The 19252-nt window shown below is 35.4% G+C and overlaps 1 protein-coding gene across 1 annotated transcript in view; it reads left to right on the forward strand.

Annotated features, from left to right (window-relative positions):
• POLN (DNA polymerase nu) overlaps positions 1 to 19252 on the forward strand; it is an 89048-nt gene that overhangs the window by 61392 nt on the left and 8404 nt on the right. Inside the window, exons 21-23 of the mRNA XM_058838850.1 lie at positions 692 to 802; positions 4494 to 4572; positions 15228 to 15295. Of these exons, the coding sequence (XP_058694833.1) occupies positions 692 to 802; positions 4494 to 4572; positions 15228 to 15295 (258 nt within the window). The remainder of the gene's footprint in view (positions 1 to 691; positions 803 to 4493; positions 4573 to 15227; positions 15296 to 19252) is intronic.

A 19252-nucleotide genomic window follows, 5' to 3' on the forward strand; every position in this document is an offset into this window, starting at 1 on the left:
CTCACATTTCTTTTCCTCTCTCAACTCCTCTCACTTGCCCTCCAAATAGGGTTTTTTTAGAAAAATACGTCATTACACCCAACATAAAGCTTTAACTGTGTTTTTATGCTTCTTTTAATCTAAATATCCCACCACACTAGAGTTAAGGAAGTTTGGCTGTGAAAGCAACACAGAAATACTACATAAAGAAAATGGAAAAAAAATATAACTGTTTTTTTCCCCAAAAAACCCTATTTTATATTTTTGGGAAATATTCATTACTGATTTAATTACTCTACAAATTGATTTTTCTTTACTATTCCCAAGTAAACTATTCATTGTGTCAAAAGCTCTAATTAAGGCTACTAATAGATAGCTAATTCTGTTAGGTATTTATAGTTTCATCTCCCACAGAGAGTTTGCTGGTTTATCAGTAGACATTACCAATAAAAATTTAACAGCCTTAAAGAACAAAAGTTTTCCTTCTATGACATGTACCAATTCCTTGAATGAAATAATTCTTTAACCAAAAATACAATAAGCATTGAAGGTTTAAATAAGCTTTGACTATTTTCAGAGAACAAAATATTAAATTGACTCAGGCAGCGCATAATTACGAATATTTGTATTGTCTTCAAAAAGAATTTTTGAAATTTAATTTTAATCACTCTGTATTGCATAATAATAATAATTTTTATTTACATCCTGCAAGGTTACGTGGTTTCCATAATGGGACGCAGAAGGCCCCTGGCCAATATCAATGCACAGGATTACAAGCTCCGCACTCAAGCAGAGAGGCAGGCTGTCAATTTTGTTGTTCAAGGTAAAGTTCTGCCTCCCGACCTTCCTTTCTCCCCACCTGTCTCTATCCCTGCCTGGCTTTAGTGGGCAATAACTCTGGTAATTTCAGAGGAATGAATATTCCAGTAGTCTACTAGAGTAGGCGTGAGTTTTACTGTGAAAAAATAAGTTAAAATTATATATTCCATCTACCTTGGAAATTGCCAATAAACAGAATACTATAATAATAATGATAATATCAGCAACAGTATAAATGTTCTAATACACTAGAGTGCTCTGTGATAGTTAAATGTAGGTATTGATACAAACTATGTATAGACAGAATATCTAGAATTCCCTTCTTCAGATGCATTGTTTCCTTAAACATTTTCCAGTTTTTATAGTGTGTTACTGCAGAAGGGTTTCTGTGATTATGTTTCTTATAGATTCCAGCTTTTATTTTGCCAGAGAGTTTTAGTTTCAGAAATATAAAATGTTACAGTAATTGTGCATTGTTATTATTTGTTTTGAAGTCCAGCTCATTCTTTGCAGAAACTTTCAAACTTAAATCTGTGTAAGGCAAGAAAAAAATTGTTTTTTTTCCACAGAAAAATACTTAACATATAGATTGGAAATGTAAAAGTCAGCATTCTGTGCTCACATTAGTTAATCTAATGCAATAACATACTCTGTTTAAGTAACTTGGGCCTCAGGTGTGTACAGAATTTAGCCACCCAAAGGAAAAAAAAATCTGAGCTGTCAGCCAAGACTGAGATCCCTCCTACCAAGCTGTCCATTAGAAGAATTATTTTTTTAATTGGATGATGCTGACAGGGTTTTCTTTAAGTTATCCTGGAAGTGTACAATTTACAGGCAAGGAAAAAGTGCTTTCTAGACATGGTGATGGCATGCTCCTTCTAAAGTTGTTTGAATTTTGAAAGTATCACTTTCCTCTCCAAACATTATTGATTTTAATGTTTCATTTTTAAAATGCCTTAAGTATTTATTTCATGTTTGACAGTCCTTAAGTACTGTCTCTGCAAAGACAGCTACAGATCTCAAATTCTAATTCTCATTCTGTGAGTCCTGCAGAGCACACAGCGTAGCACTGATAAAGAGACATGGCCCTCTGAGCAGCATTTGCTACGTCCATCTGTCCCAAGAGCTGGAGCAAGGCTGTCTCAGGAATGTCTATGGAACACTCACTGCTATGTACCTACAATCAAGATTGTCAGATTTCTTTGTCAGTTCAAGTGAAACTGGAGGACAAATCAATGCAAAATAATGCAATTGTTACTCAGAATGTAATATTAGAAGGTGTGGTGGAGCAAGGATTAAAAACTCTAAAATATTCAGTATTCCCAAATTTTATAAAAAAAATTATTCTAGACTACCATGATGTTATTTCAGCTATAAGATAATGTTTGACGACTATAAAAACTTTCTAAATTATGATAAAAATTTTTATCACATTTAGTGCACTAAACTGCATTTAATATGTGCTTTATAGTTAAACCTAATTGTCTAATTAATTTAAGTAATTTACATTTTGATTATGGTCACAGTGACTCAGAACACTTCAGATGCATGACAATATTGAAAAGAATGTAGAATTGTAGCTTTGAATTATTACAGTAGGATTTCTCATACTTTTTTCATAGTGTTTGTTCTCTTTTTGAATATTTCCCAGTTCAGTAGTTTCCCAGTTCAACGTGCAGCATGTTATTCTTCAGTTATTATTCAGTTGTACCTATCCCCCTACAGCAAAAAAAAAAACCAAAAACCCAGTTTGTTTTATCTTTAATTATTTATTTATAATTATTTTATTTTTTAAAAGTTTAAAATAGGATACCTCTAAAAATAATATTTCAGTAAAAAATTATTTTGAGAAGTTTTTCAAAATTTATTACTCTATGTTTCGTAAAGAATGCATCTAGAACATTTCTTTTGTGATGGACTAAATGCTCAGTGTAGTTTTATTCTCACAATCACTGAGAAGATATTTACCTGACCTTTACTGAAACATCCTTTCTTACTTTTTATATCAGCTGTCCCTTTTTGTTGTGTGTTGAATAATTTGACACATGCTTTGGACAGGAAAACAAGATGGATATTTGAGGCTAAACCCGCAGTCAGACATCACCATCTCCATCATCAGCTGAGACTCTGCGCTTGGTACAGTTAATGAGCAAGACAGAGTCTCAAGAGGAGACAGTTTGTCATAGATGACTGTGGAGAAAGAAGAGATGTTAAGCCTTTGTCCCCATTCTCTTAGATGTTCTTCCCAAGCCAGAAGGGCCCACTGTATCCTGGGGGACATCAGGCACAGCCTCACTGGCCAGTCATGGTCCCACTCTGCTCTGCACTGGTGTGGGCCCACCTCACATCCTGTGTGCAGTTTTGGGTGCCTCAATATAAGAAGGACATCAAACTGTCAGAGTGTGTCCAGAGGAGAGTCAGCATGATAGTGAAAGGTCTTGAGGACCTTGTAAGTGAGAGACTTACAAGGAGCAGCTGAGGTTTCTTGTGTTGTTCTGCCTGGAGAAGAGAAGGCTGTGGGGTGACCTCATCACAGTCTATGGGTGCCTCAAGGGGCCAGTGGAGGGGGAGGTGCTGAGCTCCTTTCTCTAGTGACAGCTGTAGGACCTGAAGGAGTGGCCTGAAGCTGTGTCAGGGGAGGTTTAGGTTGGATGTTAGGAAAAGGCTCTTCACCCAGAAGGTGGCTGTGCACTGGAACAGGTTCCCCAGAATGTGGTTACAGTCCCAAGCCTGACAGAGTTCAAGGAATGTTTGGACAATGCTCTCAGTAATATGGTTCAGATTTAGAGTCCTGCAAGCAGCAGGGAGTTGGGGAGTTGGACTTGATGATCTCTATGGGTCCCTTCCCATTTGGAGCTATTCTGCAATTCTCTGATTATTTCTCAGCAGTGTACCCTTGTGATTTGGCTACCTGGCTGTTCTCTGCCCCTATTCTGAAAGCTGAATCATTTGGAGGAAAAAATTCAGAATTTATTGAGTTACAGGGTTGTAAAAAGGACCATGATCTAGGACATTTAGGATGTTTAATGAGACAAGGAGGATTATGGCTTCCACTCTTTACTCAAAAGATTGTTTCTATGTTTTATCAGATAAATCTTTTGTGTAAAATGCTTGGATCAGAGCAAAGCCCTTCACCAAACTGCAGACCTGGAGAATTATTTTGTCTCTTGACGACCAGAGATGTGTCATCTGTTCTGTGACATGACACTGTTTTATGCACCACTGCTCTTAACACTGTAATGTGATGAATATACATTACATACACATGGAAATATTAAAAAGTGCAAAATTAAGGCTCCAAATTGAAATGCAGCACTGAAACAATGTTCTGACCTTTTATGACATTAAATTTTAATTGATTAATAGGGAAATTTTAATTAAAGCTTATAGATAATTTCATACCTTTTTTTATAGAAAGCAATTTTTCAACGTATAGTCCTGAATGACAAATTCACCTTTAATTAACACATAATTTCATATTGTTATTTTCTAGTTTTAATTGACATGTAATTACTTCCTCTGTTATTTATTAATCTTATAATCTGTTCCACATATTACATTAATTGGATCTGCTATTTTTGAAAATTATTATAATTCAGAATCTTCTGATGTTTTTTGTTCCTATGCCATAGTTCCAAGAAGAGCATTTTCCTTTTGCATGCTTTAAATTAAAAACAGATCACTTTCTTTCATAGGCTCTGCAGCTGATCTTTGTAAAATGGCTATGGTGAAGATTTTTGCCTCTGTTGTCATTTCTCCAACTTTAACAGCCAGGTTAGTAATGAATGACTGCAAAACTGGTTTTAAAACAAAATTAGTTGAAATGAATGTACTTCTGGTGTTTTAAGCAGCTCTAGAACTACCATGTGTACCTCTGAATCTTTCAACAAGCAAGGACATGTGGAATGGTTACATGAGTAACATTTAAAGTTATATCTTTGTGCTTAAATGGTTGGATCTGTAAATGCATCCATAGCGTTGAAGTGCCCCAGGGTCATTTAAACTTGGTCAGATCTAATTCAGTGGTAGTTCTGCACCTTTGGAATCAAGCCCACTGATCATATCCTTCCTGTATTTGAGTATATTGTACAGTGGGAGTTGAACATTCAATGGGCTGGGAAAAAAACAGGAATCAGGAAACCAGTGCTCAAGCAAAATAAATGAACATTTTTTTATTCTTGTATAAATGGCTTTTCTTTAAAGAAAAGCTCAGTCATGATAATTCTCTTCTGTTGTGACTGCTCAGAGTTGGGTGGGAGATCAGATAATGTCCTCAAAGTGTTTTATGCCAGTAGCAGAAATAATGAAGTCTACTTTTCCTGTGGAGAAGTTGGTCTAGCGAGCCAGTGAGCATTATTATTTGCTGCAATAAAAAGAGACTTTGAAGTCAAACATGTAGAAAAGACCCCAAAGAACTGATTTCTCATCTTTGGTAATGCAAAGGTTTTGTAGCAAACAATCCAGTAGAACATGAATTGGTGCAGTAGAAGTTCAGAGAAAAGCAGAGCAGAGCATCGATGTTTCTGTTGTTATCTAGAAAGGATGATAACAGCTGTAGCAATCATGCATTGAGGACTTCTGTGGGTGTTTAGCTCGGTACAAAGAAATAGGGTTTGTCCTTCCAAACATACTTGGCAATTATGGGTATTATCTAACCCTGTAAGTGATTTGTGTGCATTAGTGTGTTTCAGTTATACACAGCGGTGTTGTCTTATTTGATCAATGCTTGAAAATACAATTTCTAATTACAAATAAAAGTTCAATTTGTTGAATTCAAAGTAGTTGGACTCATTCCTATGCTAAAAATAAATTAGCTTCTGAATGATTCTTAAGCGTTCTTGCAACTTTTTAAGCAAAATACCATTGAGCTATTAAAAAAAAAAAAAAAAAAGAGCAAGTGGCCTGCTAGTACAAATCTGAAAAGGGAAATTGTTCTTTGATGGAGATCCTGCCTGCACTCAGACAATGATACATTTTTGTATTAAATGTTGGATGATGCACTATCACATATTGCATTGTACACTTTCAGGCAGATTGTCTGCACTAATTGTTATTCATTTTGCTACCTGAGTTGAATGAAGAGCCCAGAATCTGTCAGCTGTGGCATGGATAAAAATTTCTGCAGCAGTAGCAGGCATAACTGAGTTAGATGAGTGATAGAGGAACAGCCAACAGCCTTTAGTGGAGGAGGCAAGTGGAGGTGGTGCGAGGGCAAAGAACATTGTACATTCTGTAGTTCCTGCCTGGCACACAGATCTTTAGGTTCAGCAACTGACTCTTTGTTGTAATTCTGGAAAAGCCAATGTTTTTTGCTACTAATACCATGTCTGATTAAGCTTAAGAATGATTCTTCTTTCAACAGAAGATTTTACTTGGGATTTTCTTTCCCAAAACTATTTATTTTAAAGAAGTAATGTCACCAAATGGCTAAGGAGGTAACAGACATGGGGAAGTATTGGAGCTGTCCATGTTAAAATTCATGGTGTTGTGAAAGCATAGGGAAATGGCTACACTGGCCATAAAACGGATAACAAAAATATCACTGCCTATCCTGGTTGTTCCTATCATAAATGTCACAGCTCGGAAAGACCAACACTGCAAGGGCATTTAAAAAGGATAGACTGTTTTAAACAGGAGTTTTCAACTTCTGCCAGCCATTAACAACTGGATGGCTTTGCTAGAGAAGTGTTTTAGTAGTCAATAATAGCTCCTTGCTGTAATATTTAGTAGGTACTTACAGGCTTGTCAGAAAAGCACAATCAATGCCTTTGTAAATTCTGTGAACACGTCCCTGCTTGGACATTTGAAAACATCAGAAGGATCTTGCCAAAAGAATATGGGACTGAAACTTGAAATGTGATTCTGCTTGTCTGCCAGGTGACATTCAGTTATTTTTTCAGTGGTCTGTTTCTTGATTTTCTTATCAGTCAGGTCAGGATAATGATCCTAACATCCTTTATAAAGCCTTTTGAAAAATATTGTTGAAAGGAGGCGTGGACATAATTGGTGCTATTGTAACAATGGGAATATACAGTAGCTCTTCCAAAATGAGAAATATAATCAATCTCCTATTATCACCCCATCAGATCATATTCATTCCAAAGAAAGCACACTACTATCTTTTCTGCTATCTTCATCCCCTTATAAGTATCTTTATTTCCCTGTTAGAATTTCTAATTTTGGAAACAGGATTTTCACTTTGAAGAGAATATCAAAGAGAAATATAATTTTCACATGCTTTAGAAGTGATTATGAACATGTACATTGGGAGACAGTATCCAATTAAGCATTGCTGGGTGCTGGCTAATGTTCAACATTTTGTCTTCCTTACCTTAGAAATAAAGAAAAAATAATTCTAAATAAGGGCTTATAGTTTTTAGTGTGAGTTTGCAGGTATGTTTGCAGTCTTCACTCACTACACTGCATTCATTGTTCCTGTGCTGAAGGCTGTCCAGCAGTGAGCAAGCTCTGACCCAATAGTGTGAAGCTTCATTTTTGTATCGCTAGTAGATTTCCAGGTATTGTTTGCACATATGATACTGTATGTGGAAGTCAGGAAAGGTGATCAAGTTGCATTTTCATGATGCTTCATCAGAGAGAAGTTCTTGATGAAACAGTGTATTCCTCTGTGACTGATCTATTTTGTCAACTAGCAGTCTCATTTTTCTCTTTGTTTTTTAATTCAAATACCAGCCTAGCAGCTTATGCAGTTGACAATAAAAAGTCCATCAATTACTTGGAAACAATTAATTACAGAAATCAGGAGAAGTAGTATTAAATGTAATGTATATGCTACAGATCTAATATTAGTGTAGGTGGACTACTGGCATCAGTGTTAATATCTCTTCATTTTTTGCATGGTGCAAGTAATCAAATTTTTCAGACTTCTTCCATATTACCTAGATCTTTCTTAAGATGTGCTGCTGCTGCTGGCCAAGTTGCTAGCTGAAAATGTGCTGCTAACATAAATTATTGAAGTGCCAGCTTTTACCTGTCTGATGCAATCCACAGAACCTCCACACGATGTTTCCTGCAGGCAGATGATAGCAGAGAAACTTCTGAAATGAGATCAAGACATACAGTAGCAGCTGAAAGAAAGATTTATGGAATTGATGAGCAAAGGTGAACTTGGTGAACTCAGGTGGACAGTTGTAGTTCTTTTTGGTGTTTAAAACATCACTGCAGTGACAGTCACATGGAAACTTCATGAGAAAAAAGGATGCTGGTGAATTGTGGAAAAATTGCTGCCTATAGTATTGTTTGTTCATATTATCATTTTGTAAGCTGAAGAAGCACTGATGTTACCCAAAGTCTACTTGGTATTACATGGACTTCTCAGTATCTTAACAACATGTACATGAATTTTAACAAGTCTGCAGAACTATTGATTAATTTGGTGTGAATCCACCGATTCTGCTTTTGCATGAAATTATTGTTATTTCACCACTGGACTTGTGCCACAAACACACAGCTTTACTTCTCATCATGTCTGGAACTTAGTTAAAGAGACAAGCTCAACCACAGGCCAAATATAAATGAGTAATCTGAAAAGGAGAAACCACTAGCAAATAAAAGCAAAAGGTTTATTTTCTTGGTTGGTCCCTGCTGTTTTTCAGTAGCAGTGGATGTTGGAGTTTTTCTATGTCTTCCTCAAGGAAGGAATGCCTTAATCAACCTACTGATTTTCTGTGCTGGTGAGCTGTAAATGCAACACACTTCTACAGAGAGCTAAATTAGTAAGGAACAACTCTTATTGTCCCAGCAACAAGTATTGTTTTTTGTGACCTGGATTTTTTTCAGATACAAGTCATGATAAATCACAAATAATTTATTTCTTGAAAGTGGCTTCAGTTTTAGTACAATTCAAGAATCTAGAGGCATTTTTATAAGGTCTGTAAGATTCAATAATTATTTCTTTTTAAACTGCTTATAATCTCTCAGATTCATACAAGAGGGCATATTCATAAACCCATCTTGCTGATTACATCATGGTTTCAAAACAAATACATTAAGTAAAATTCTTAGTGCTGCTGCTATGTGTGTTGATCTTTAATTCTGGTCATAAATCTTACATCCCTTTATCTGTTTCTTCAGGAGTTAAGAAGCTGGTTTTACTCATGTTTCTTCTCAAGCAATTAACCAGGATTTTCAAATAAATTATTTTTGCTCTGGTATTCTGCCCACAATTTCCACTCAATATATGCCCAAACATCCTTAATGTATTAACTTTGGCAAGATGGTTAACTTTCATCCTTAGCCTAATACTAGAGAAATTGAACCACAAGGAAAAGATAAATTTTGGATACTGCTTGAGAGGAGAATAAGATTATTGTTTCACAGACAAATGCTTTTGTTTCTGTAGTAGAAGGAAACTTCCGAGATCATATTGCACTCTCCATAGCTGTTGTCCAATATGTAGCTCTTTGCCTCCCAAAGTAGACAAATAACATTTCTATGCAAGCTGTAACTTAGAAAAATCATCACTTTCCTCAAGCAATCAAAGCAGTATTTTGCATGTATCCACAAGATGGTGAGCTGTTACCTGAACACTTCATGCTCAGTGAGCCAGAGCAAGTCAGAGTAATTTATTCTTCATAGAAAGAGCCAAGTATATTTAATATGCTGAAATATCAGAGCCAAAAAGGACATGCATGATGGAGCAGGTTTTTCACTATTCCTTTATGGAAGGCACAAATAAATATATTTCATTTATAACCCTTTTGTAGGTCACCTTTTAGATTGGTATGTTTTCAAACATTTTGGATACATGCAAAAATTCTATTATCTTTAATTAGCCATCTGTTCAGTTTCCCACTCTTCATGATGTAGCAGCTGAGAAAACCCATTTCACAGGCTAGCTGGAATTTTATGGTTAAAATGTTAAAATAATTTGTTTTTTTCATGAAAACACTGAAAGAGGTAGCTTGAAGTTAATGCAAGTAACATATATTCAAGCTATATGAGCATATATGAGCTATAACTTTTATATTACAAGATTAGAAATCCACATAGGTGCAGCTTCAACAAAAACTTTTAAAAAGGGAAAATTCTACAAAATATTACAAAATTCTAATATTCTTGTTCCTTACTTACATGGCAATAGGCATTCTGCCCACTGGAATCTGTGGGCTTTTGTGGGGGAATTGTGGCACAATTAAACAACAGGTAGTATTAGTAGTATCAGAAAATAAATGAATAGTGTTTCAGTAGAGGGAACATAGATATTTCTAAGAGGAATTGGATCCAGGTTCCATCTGGTCCATTATCACTGAATGTGGCCAGTAGCAGATGCTTCAGGAGGGAGGTGTAAGATTTGTAGTAGAGTAGCCTGTCTGTCTGGGGGTTTTCATCTTCCTCTGCTTATGGGGTTGAGTCTAAGTTCTGAAACTCAAGATTTAAAAGTCTTCCCACAAAATCATTGTATGTCATCATTTCTAAATATCCTTGAAATCTATGCAAGTGTTCATTAGATGAATAGCCATTCTGGCTTTTTATGGCAAAGTGTTTCATCATCTTTTAGATCAATATTTTATTAAATATTAACGTATTAAGAGTGAATGTGTCAATTTTTCAAGTGATTAATTTTTTTTTCAATTTAAAAAACATGAAACTTTTTTTTTTGGTGTTTTGAGGGCTTGGGTTTTGTTTATTTTTAATATTCTTCCATTTGTCTGATTTTAAAATACTTACTGTTTTTATCTTTTTTCTTTTTTTTTTTCCTAACTACTTTACAGTTTTTATGCAATTTGGGTTTATTTTTAAACTTTATGTACAAAGTTTTTTACTGTGTATTCCCATATCTGCGAAGTCTTCCATTAGACGTTTGTTGGTTTCAAATTCAAAACAAAAAAAATGTGGTGTTACTCGTTGGATTATTATTTTATTGATTGATTTGATTATATCAAAAAAGGGGAATAACACTGAATGAAATACAAGGATATTAATATTTGGGATATAAAATCTGACACCTTCATTTCAGTGGTCAGAGACATAGTGCTTTTTTAAATAAGATGAAAACCTAGTGGGAATAGAAAATGAGAAATATTTTTAAAATATTGTAGTAAATATTTTAGAGAATATTTTTAGAAAGTACTTCAAAGTTTATTATTCTACCAAGTGACAATTAATGCCCTATTTTAAGTGATGTACTTGTAGTAACTCTTTAATGTTTATTTTTTTTCTTCTATATAAATACTTAACTATTAACATTGTTTTAAATTCTCAAGATGTATTATAGGGTTTTCCCACTAGAATTTTTACTCAAACCATTAAGTTATGATGTATTTCAAATAATTCATCTTCTTTGCTCCTTCTCCAAAGACAATCCTTTTGCTTTAGGAGATCTCTTCAGATACGATTTAATTCTCAGTATATCTTCAAGTTCGAAATAAAATATGTAATTTGTTGAGGAAATTTTATACTGGAGCGCTCTAGTTCAGAATCAGACCTGTGACCTTGTCCTGCACCATTTTTTTCCTGAAGATGTAGGAGTGACCAACAGGAACCATCTCAAACTTTAGTCTGGGCTCTCAGCCTGGCTCTTGGTCAGAATAAGGTCCTTGATTCCTTACAGAATTATAGTATCAGTAAGGCTGGAAAAGACCTTTAAGATCATTGAGTCCTGCCATGTTATGCATGATGATCAAACCCTCTTTCTTAAAGCTTTTCCAGTTCCCTGGTTTTAAACCTCATTTTAATTTAATTTCTATTCAAATTCTTAAAAAAGACAACTCAATGTAATAGAGAATCATAGAATCAGTTTGGTTGGAAAATATCTCTAAGGTCATTGAGTCCAGCTGTTATCCTGGCACTGCCAAGTCCACCACTAAACTGTTGGTGTTTTATATTTTATATTATCTTCCTACAGATCACTCTGGAAAGCTAAACCATGTTATGCTTTGGATGTGTTGTTAGCAGCAGTAAAAATTTCCCTGGTGATTCAAAAAATATATCACAAAAAGGTACAGAGGGTTAATCTCTGTCTAACTCCAGGTAGCTGTTTTGGGAAGTGGCACCCCCACAAAGTCAATAGACAGCAGGGGTGTTCCAAGTGTGAGTTCAGAACATCTAGGTCAGAATCAGCCTTAGTCCCTTGTCTGTAGAAATATGAATTTAATTAGTTTGAGCATCTCTTGGCACATTCTAACTTCCTGAAGCACTGCATGTTGCTGTTAAAACATCCTTCTGATGAAGACTACTATGACAGTCTAGTCTTTTTTTCCCCCTCTCCTACACTGGCCTCCTCTAGTGAATATACCTACACTGGAGTTTGCAGCATGTAATGCCACAGTGCTCTTTTTTTGAGTTTAGACAGAAGGTGGTTTCATTTAATGATTTAATGATAAGAAAAATACAGTTGCTCACTAATAAGGTAACAGCTGTTTTGTTAAGGTCAGTTCAATAGTGTAATTATTTCTAGGTGTTTGAAGTAGTCATGGAAAACCTTGCAATTCTGTACTTTAAAACAGAGGAGTCCAGACCTGGAATGTATTGATTTCCAGTAACAAACAAAATCCTCATTAATTCTTTTATTAGACAACTGGCCTGGTACTAGACAAAAGCATGCTCTATCAATAAGGCTTCATAAATAGAATACTACGAAAAAAAATATTTTGAGAACAGTTTCATAAGTTTTGGCATATATATTTAATTAATATGATTATAATATAGTAGTAATAGCAGGGAAAATCCATTGGAGGCCTGAGAATTTAGTTTTTGTGTTGCTTTATAGGAAACGGGAAGACTCATCAATGTAGTATTAAGAAAATGAAAAATATTTTCTTTTAAAAATTCTATAGTGCAGCACAATAGTTTAAGATATTGTATGGCCATTGTATGCTGGGCACCCTAAAGTGGTGTCAAAAGCCATGTGGGAATCCAGAAGTCACTGGGAGTCACAGAAATATTTCTGCATTTGAAGGGTCAGGCTGTAGCACTATTTCTAGTTCCACACCACTGGCATATTCAGATGCAAGTCATGTTTCTCAGTGAAGGAAACACACTCAAGAAGTGTACTCATTAAAAGCGATGCCTAGTTTTCCATCAGGCAAAAACATAGTTAATAAAATACTAGTTTCTAAGTCAAAGGCATTCTTATAATCTGTAGAATTAAAAACATACTAGTCTCTGCCTGGTTTGCAGTTTCTAATCCAGTTGGCCATACCTTTTAGCACAAGATAATGAGAGGAGCTTGCTACTGCAATATTCCTTCAAAGTGAAGAGGATTCAATTACACTATTAAGCAAAAGTATAGAGGCTTTTTCAAATTTCTTTCACTCAGAGTATGCAATGGCTGTGTGGGTGCATGCAGGGGAATGGTGAAAGCTGTAAATTTTGAATGTACAAATCGCTTTGATTTTTTTCTTTCATCTTTATTGATGTAAAATTGAATGTTTCCTTCTGTGGAACAGCATATTTCATGCAAGTGTTATTACTTAAGCAAGCCTGAAAAAATATAGGTGGCCTTGTACTGTAAGACCAGAACTGATTAATTGCTGTGAAACGCGTAAGAAAAAAAGATAAAACATCATCAAAAAATATCTATCTTGTTTGATGAACATTAAGGAGGAAACAGTGTGTACTATTTCACTTCTTGCCATCAGTCTAGGAAATCATGTTTAGTGTTAATTAAATCTTCTGTAATATCTTCCATTTGAAAATAGAAGTGTATTAAAGTACTGATTTCTTAGATCTCAGAAATATTATTCCCATTTTCCAACTGAAGGCATTAGTTAGGAGCTTAGCAGAGCTAGACAGAGAATCAGCAATGCCAACTTCTAGTTCTGTATTTAGCAGACAGAACATGGTCCTGAACTTCAGATTAACCACTAGATGTGTAAGATGGGGCAGATGTAACTGTGCAGCTCTGTGCAGGTCCTGAGTTAACTTGGCAATGCAACTGAGCTGATGGGCTGTGCTGTTCAGGAAGACGTGAATGAGAAACAGGATCCTTTAGCCATGATGGAGAGCAAAGCTAAAGGAGCTGCATTCAGTAGGTGAACTGGAACATGTAGAGTTGTATCAAGTCTATTTTGCTTCTCAGAGAGAAAATTTTGGTTAATTTACATTGCTTCCACAGGTTTTCAGACATACATAAGGTAGCACTTAATTCTGGTCCAACCCTACTCCTCCTGTTTTACTTTTAGTGTGGAGATGAGGTGATCTGTTGTTACAATGCTGAGAGGTTTTGAAAATCCTATTCTTTCATTCATTTCATAAATCCTGATAAATTTATGATGAAGTTCTTATGTCTATTGTAAGTTCTTCTAAGAGAAGGCATTTCCTTACCAAATATTCAGGATATATGATGCTCTAATCCTGACTGAAGGCATGAGACACTACTCTGGAGCAAACAATAATCAGTCTATCATGTTTTAATTGCATTGGTTTAATAAATTGAATTATTTTCACTTACTCCATTAACTGACTGTTTATTCATCTTTAATATTCACTGTTCTGATTTATACCTTTTGCATGTCATTTCAATGGTTATGAGGACACTCTCGCTTTAATTAATTTACTTGAATTGGAAATTACAACTTTTCATGTAACTGTATTCTCTTGCTATAGATGATCCTGGTCTTTTAATCTATTTCTTTTTTGTGTCCTGTGTCCTAATTTCCTATTAGAAATATGTTAATCTGTTTCACTCTGCTTCTGACTGTGTTGTAAGTGACTAATAATTTAAGATCTATTATTAGAGCTCACCACACTGTTAGTCAATGTCACATTGTAATTTAAGGCAGCGTGAAACTATCTTAAGAAGCTGTGAAAAGTTATAAGTCATAACCATATTGGTGTTTCAGCCATTTGTAAAGAATTGTTTACTTGAATAACCGCTATTATTAAAAAAAGGTATTAAGAAAAGTCTACAAGTGATATTTAATTTAAATCATGGAATCACAGAATGGTTTGGGTTGGAAGGGACTGTAAGGACCACCTTGTTCAACCCCCTGCCATGGGCAGGGACACCTCCCACTAGACCAGGTTGCTCCAAGCTCCATCCAACCTGGCTTTGAACACTGCCAAGGATGGGGTATCCACAACTTCTCTGGGCAACCAGTTCTAGTGCCTCACCACCCTCATGAGGGAGAATTTCTTTTTTATATCCAATTCAGAAAAAAAAGCTATATTAACAAAAACATAGTCTGTCACCGTAATTTCTTGCATTTTCCTACAAATTATGTTGGTTTTAAGTAATACTTTGTCACGTCATCAAATCCCTGAATGACGTTTATAGACTGGCAACCACAATTTGGGTTTACATCCATGGCCTTTATATTTCCAGAATATAGGGAGAGACAATTCTTAAGTCCATTAATGATTTTTCAATTTCCTTTGGATGTTTACTTTCACTTTAACTTATCCATGAATGGAAAGCACTGTTAAAATTTTTGCTTATGTTATCTGATGTCTTTGGAATTTTTCAGGTTAATTGCCCAGATACATGATGAATTGTTGTTTGAAGTAGAAGATTCTCAAATCCAGGAATTCTCAGGTAAATACAATCTCTCTTGCTCTTTTCCTCCCCAGCCCGTTTTTACTCTCTATATCCTGTGATTTCTCAGAGAATAAAGAACTGATATAGTGAGAAGAAGCACATTTCTCACAGATTCTCACAATTAAGAAAATGTACACTAAGCAGATTTTTCTGAATGTTTTCACCACTGACTCTTATGTAGATAAAACGTGATATACTCATTTGGAATTTATTATCATGATTATTTGTATTTGGTTTCTTTGTCAAGATTTCATCATTCACTGTGTGAATCCTGTAAAAGTAAATATTTCCTCTGAGGTTTTAGAAGGAAATAAACCAGTTTGAAGTACTTTAGATTAGAAGCTGTTACATAAAGAACTATTCAATTCCTCATGTAAGATTATACCATACTGTAATTTCTAAGTTAGTTTACTGCTTTTTTATGTTAAGAAACCTTTATGATGGCATTCTCAAGGTTAAGGTTAGTAAAAGTTCATGCCTATGTTTCTATCCTCCTATCTGGATTACTTCCAGACATTATTCCCTAAGCCAGAGTTTGTCTCAGCATCTGCTACAAATTTAGCAAGCGAGGGCACATAGCAGACTGTTGGGTCTCTTCTCCAGTAAGTAGTGGATTTATTCATGTAGGCACCAAGTGTTTATTCACAAAATTTTGTCTAGTTTGAAGCTCAGCAATATGTTTACCTAAACCAATTAGGGTAATGTCACAAATATTTTAAATGAACCAATACAAGAAATATCTTCCATTATAACACAAGCATTTAATAAAAAATTAATTTCACCTTCCTATGCTGCATTCATCTGAACAGTGCAATTTGCTATATTAATCTCATTTCATCACTGATCTCTCTTGTGAGTATTAGTTCAAAATGAGAGCATGGAAATTCTATCTAATCTAAACAAACTACCTGGGAAATATTTCAGCTCAATATATTCAGGGCATTGTAATGAATTAAGTTAATATATTAACATTTGACCTCTAAATACAGGAGTTAGAATCTGATTTAAATTTTAAAAACCATGATACAGTTTATTGGAGATTGCAATATCTGTTCAGAAAAGGCAATGTCTAAAAGTGACATAGTTTCAGAGTTAGGAAGCGTAGTGTATTGAAAGACATCTGTAGGACAGCATAGAAGGATTTTTATTATCTTATTTTGCATCAATTTGCATAAAGTATAGAGCTAATATTATACCCAAAAGATTAAAATGATTCATGATTGATTATACATACAGAAAAACATAGATTCTGCCCTCACTGGGTAAAATTCAGATCTTCATTACTACTCTGAATTTGTAGCAAATTTGGAAATATCAATACTTTTCAAGTATAACAGAAAAAACCTCTAGCTATTAAATGAATAATAGTAATACATTATCCCTCTATGGAAACATGATGACTGGAGGCTTTTTTCTGAAAATGCAAGAAAAATGTAGTTCAAATACTCAAGTTTAGAGTATGCAGTGCGCAGTAATTAGTTTGCTGATCTCCAGGTCTAGCTGCAGGGTGCAGAACAAATATACCTGTAAATTCTTTGTTATGCTTCAAAGTTATCACCCTATAATTGAAGTTGCTAAGATGACCTTTAGAAAATGGACCTGGGCAGCCTAGAGGTCTGAGATACCTTGGAAATTATCATTGCACTTAGCATAGGCTGCCAAACTTGAGTGTTCAAGATGGAAGTTCGTTTCATTCTGCTGATTGACGATTGAGTTTTCAATTTGTCTCTACTTTGCCCTAAGAGTCAAAGAAAAAGAAAATTCTGCATGACAGGAACTTTCAGATACTCTCCAAAGAACAGAAGAGTGATAACTTGTCTTGTTCTTAACACAAAAGACCAGTCTGAGACACTGATTTCCTTCCTCTTTATTCATCACTGGGTGAGCCTTACTTGGAGTAATGCATCTGGTTCTGGGCTCCCCAGTACAAGAGTAAAGCAAGTGCAACAAAGGGTGACAAAGATGATGAAGGGACTGGAGCATCTGTTCTATGAAGGCAGGTTGAGAGACCTGGGACTGTTCAGCCTGGAGAAGAGAAGGCTCAGAGGATCCTACTCATATATGTATCTTGAGGGAGTGGGCATAGAGGAAGTGGTGATGCCCAGAGTACCAGAGACAATGGGCACAAACTGAAACATAGAAGGTTCCCTCTGAAGATCACTAAACAGGAACACTGTTTTACTCTGAGAGTGAGCACTGGCACAAGTTGCCCTGAGAGGTTGTGGAATCTCCATCCTTGGAGATGTAAAAAAGCCATCTGGACAAGGTCCTGGGCAACCAGCTCGAGGTGGCCCCTCTGAGCAGCAGGGCTGGACCAGGTAGCCTCCAAAGGTTCCTTTCAACCTCCCTGACTCTGTTTTTTTGCAAATAGTTCTGCTATTGGTAGAAGAACTAATCTATGGTGTCTTAGAAGAGTCCAAAGCAAGCGATTCTTCCGGTCATTAATGAGGATTTTGTTTGATCTGAATAGGCAGAAAAAGGGTGTATCTGCACTGGCATCTCACTTCCAGTCAGAAGTAAGTGCTGAAGCAGATATCCCTATTGTCCCAGTCCATGGTGTGAACGGTTTCAGTTCACATCACAGAGCAGCCTGAGAACAGTTGACCTAGATTCCTTTCAGATGAAACTAAACAGGAACACTCTTTTCTCCTAATCTTTTCCAATTATTTCAGAAGCTGCTAAGTGAGGTAACAGATTAGATGTCTGAGCATTAAACCAAAGAATTGTCAGTAGGATTCATGCTCCTAATTCACTGAAGCACTTTGAAAGTCCAAATATGGTTTTCATCTCTTTACCTAAAGTTCTTTCACCCTTTTAAAAAATCCTTACTCTTCTTACTTTTATTTGCCAATATTCTTTAGCTGTCAGCTTTGTCTTTACATATCTAATGAGCTTTTGTCCATTCAGAAACTTTAAATTACAGAATCTGCTGACTTGCAGTTTCCAGCCTAGAGTTTAATGATCCAGAGAGAAATCTCAGTTGTACAGTCACAAAGCTCAGTAAAGGGAAAGACGTGGACTTGAAGCTAAAGGGCAGTGTTTGAGGGTTTTAATGGATTACACTTCAGTGCTGTGTTATTCTCCTGCACTTAATGTGTCCAAGAAGTACTGGCCTACTATTCAGCATGTTTGCATTCTGATTCCAGTCATGTTTCTTATCTACTTTTCCAGGAAAGCAACAACAAATATATGTCTCCTTTTTCTTGTTTGTAGAATGGAATTGAAACTTAAAATATTTTTAAGATTTATAAATGAAGAACATAAAGGTAAATAGTATTATTTCAGTAGGTCATAGTGCAGAATATAAGCCTTCTCAGCACTGTTTCCCTAATGGGAGAGTCTCTTTTGAATTGCTTCATGACACTAAAACGTCTTTTTGCTTCTAAGACTCTCCTGAATGGCAGCTAAAAATTGCCACAAGGAATCGTAATACTGGAACTTTCTTTAGTCTTGTTTAGGACTTCATATGTTCCAATAAGAATTTTCAGGACTTTTGAATATATAGAAATCCCAATTATAGTGCATCTAATAGTGCACAGATTATTTGGAATCTTTTGAATTTAATAAACAAGAGGCAAGCAAAGAAGTGGTTTTTTTTTTTAGATCTACTTCTGCACAAAGTACTGCATGAGGTACAAGCTCTTATCTGCATTTTGGAAGAATACCTTCTTCAAAAGGAATCCATTGCCTACAGTTCTGTAGTACACATATGGCTCACTCTGAATGGACAAGGCAGAACATCATTTATTTATAACAAGGTTTTGACTGCCCAAGCTTTGACATACTTTGAAATACAATGAAGCACATACTACTCTGAATGGTGTAATTTTCATCAAAGATATGGCATACTATTTCCCTTAATTCTCTGTTTAGGGCAAGAACATGACAGCAAAAGAGCTTTTTAAAATCCTAATTTCCTATTAGAGGGTGCTTGGGAAGTTAAAATCAAAACAT

This window comes from Poecile atricapillus, chromosome 4 (genome assembly GCF_030490865.1).
Source record: "Poecile atricapillus isolate bPoeAtr1 chromosome 4, bPoeAtr1.hap1, whole genome shotgun sequence".
Lineage (NCBI taxonomy): Eukaryota > Metazoa > Chordata > Aves > Passeriformes > Paridae > Poecile > Poecile atricapillus.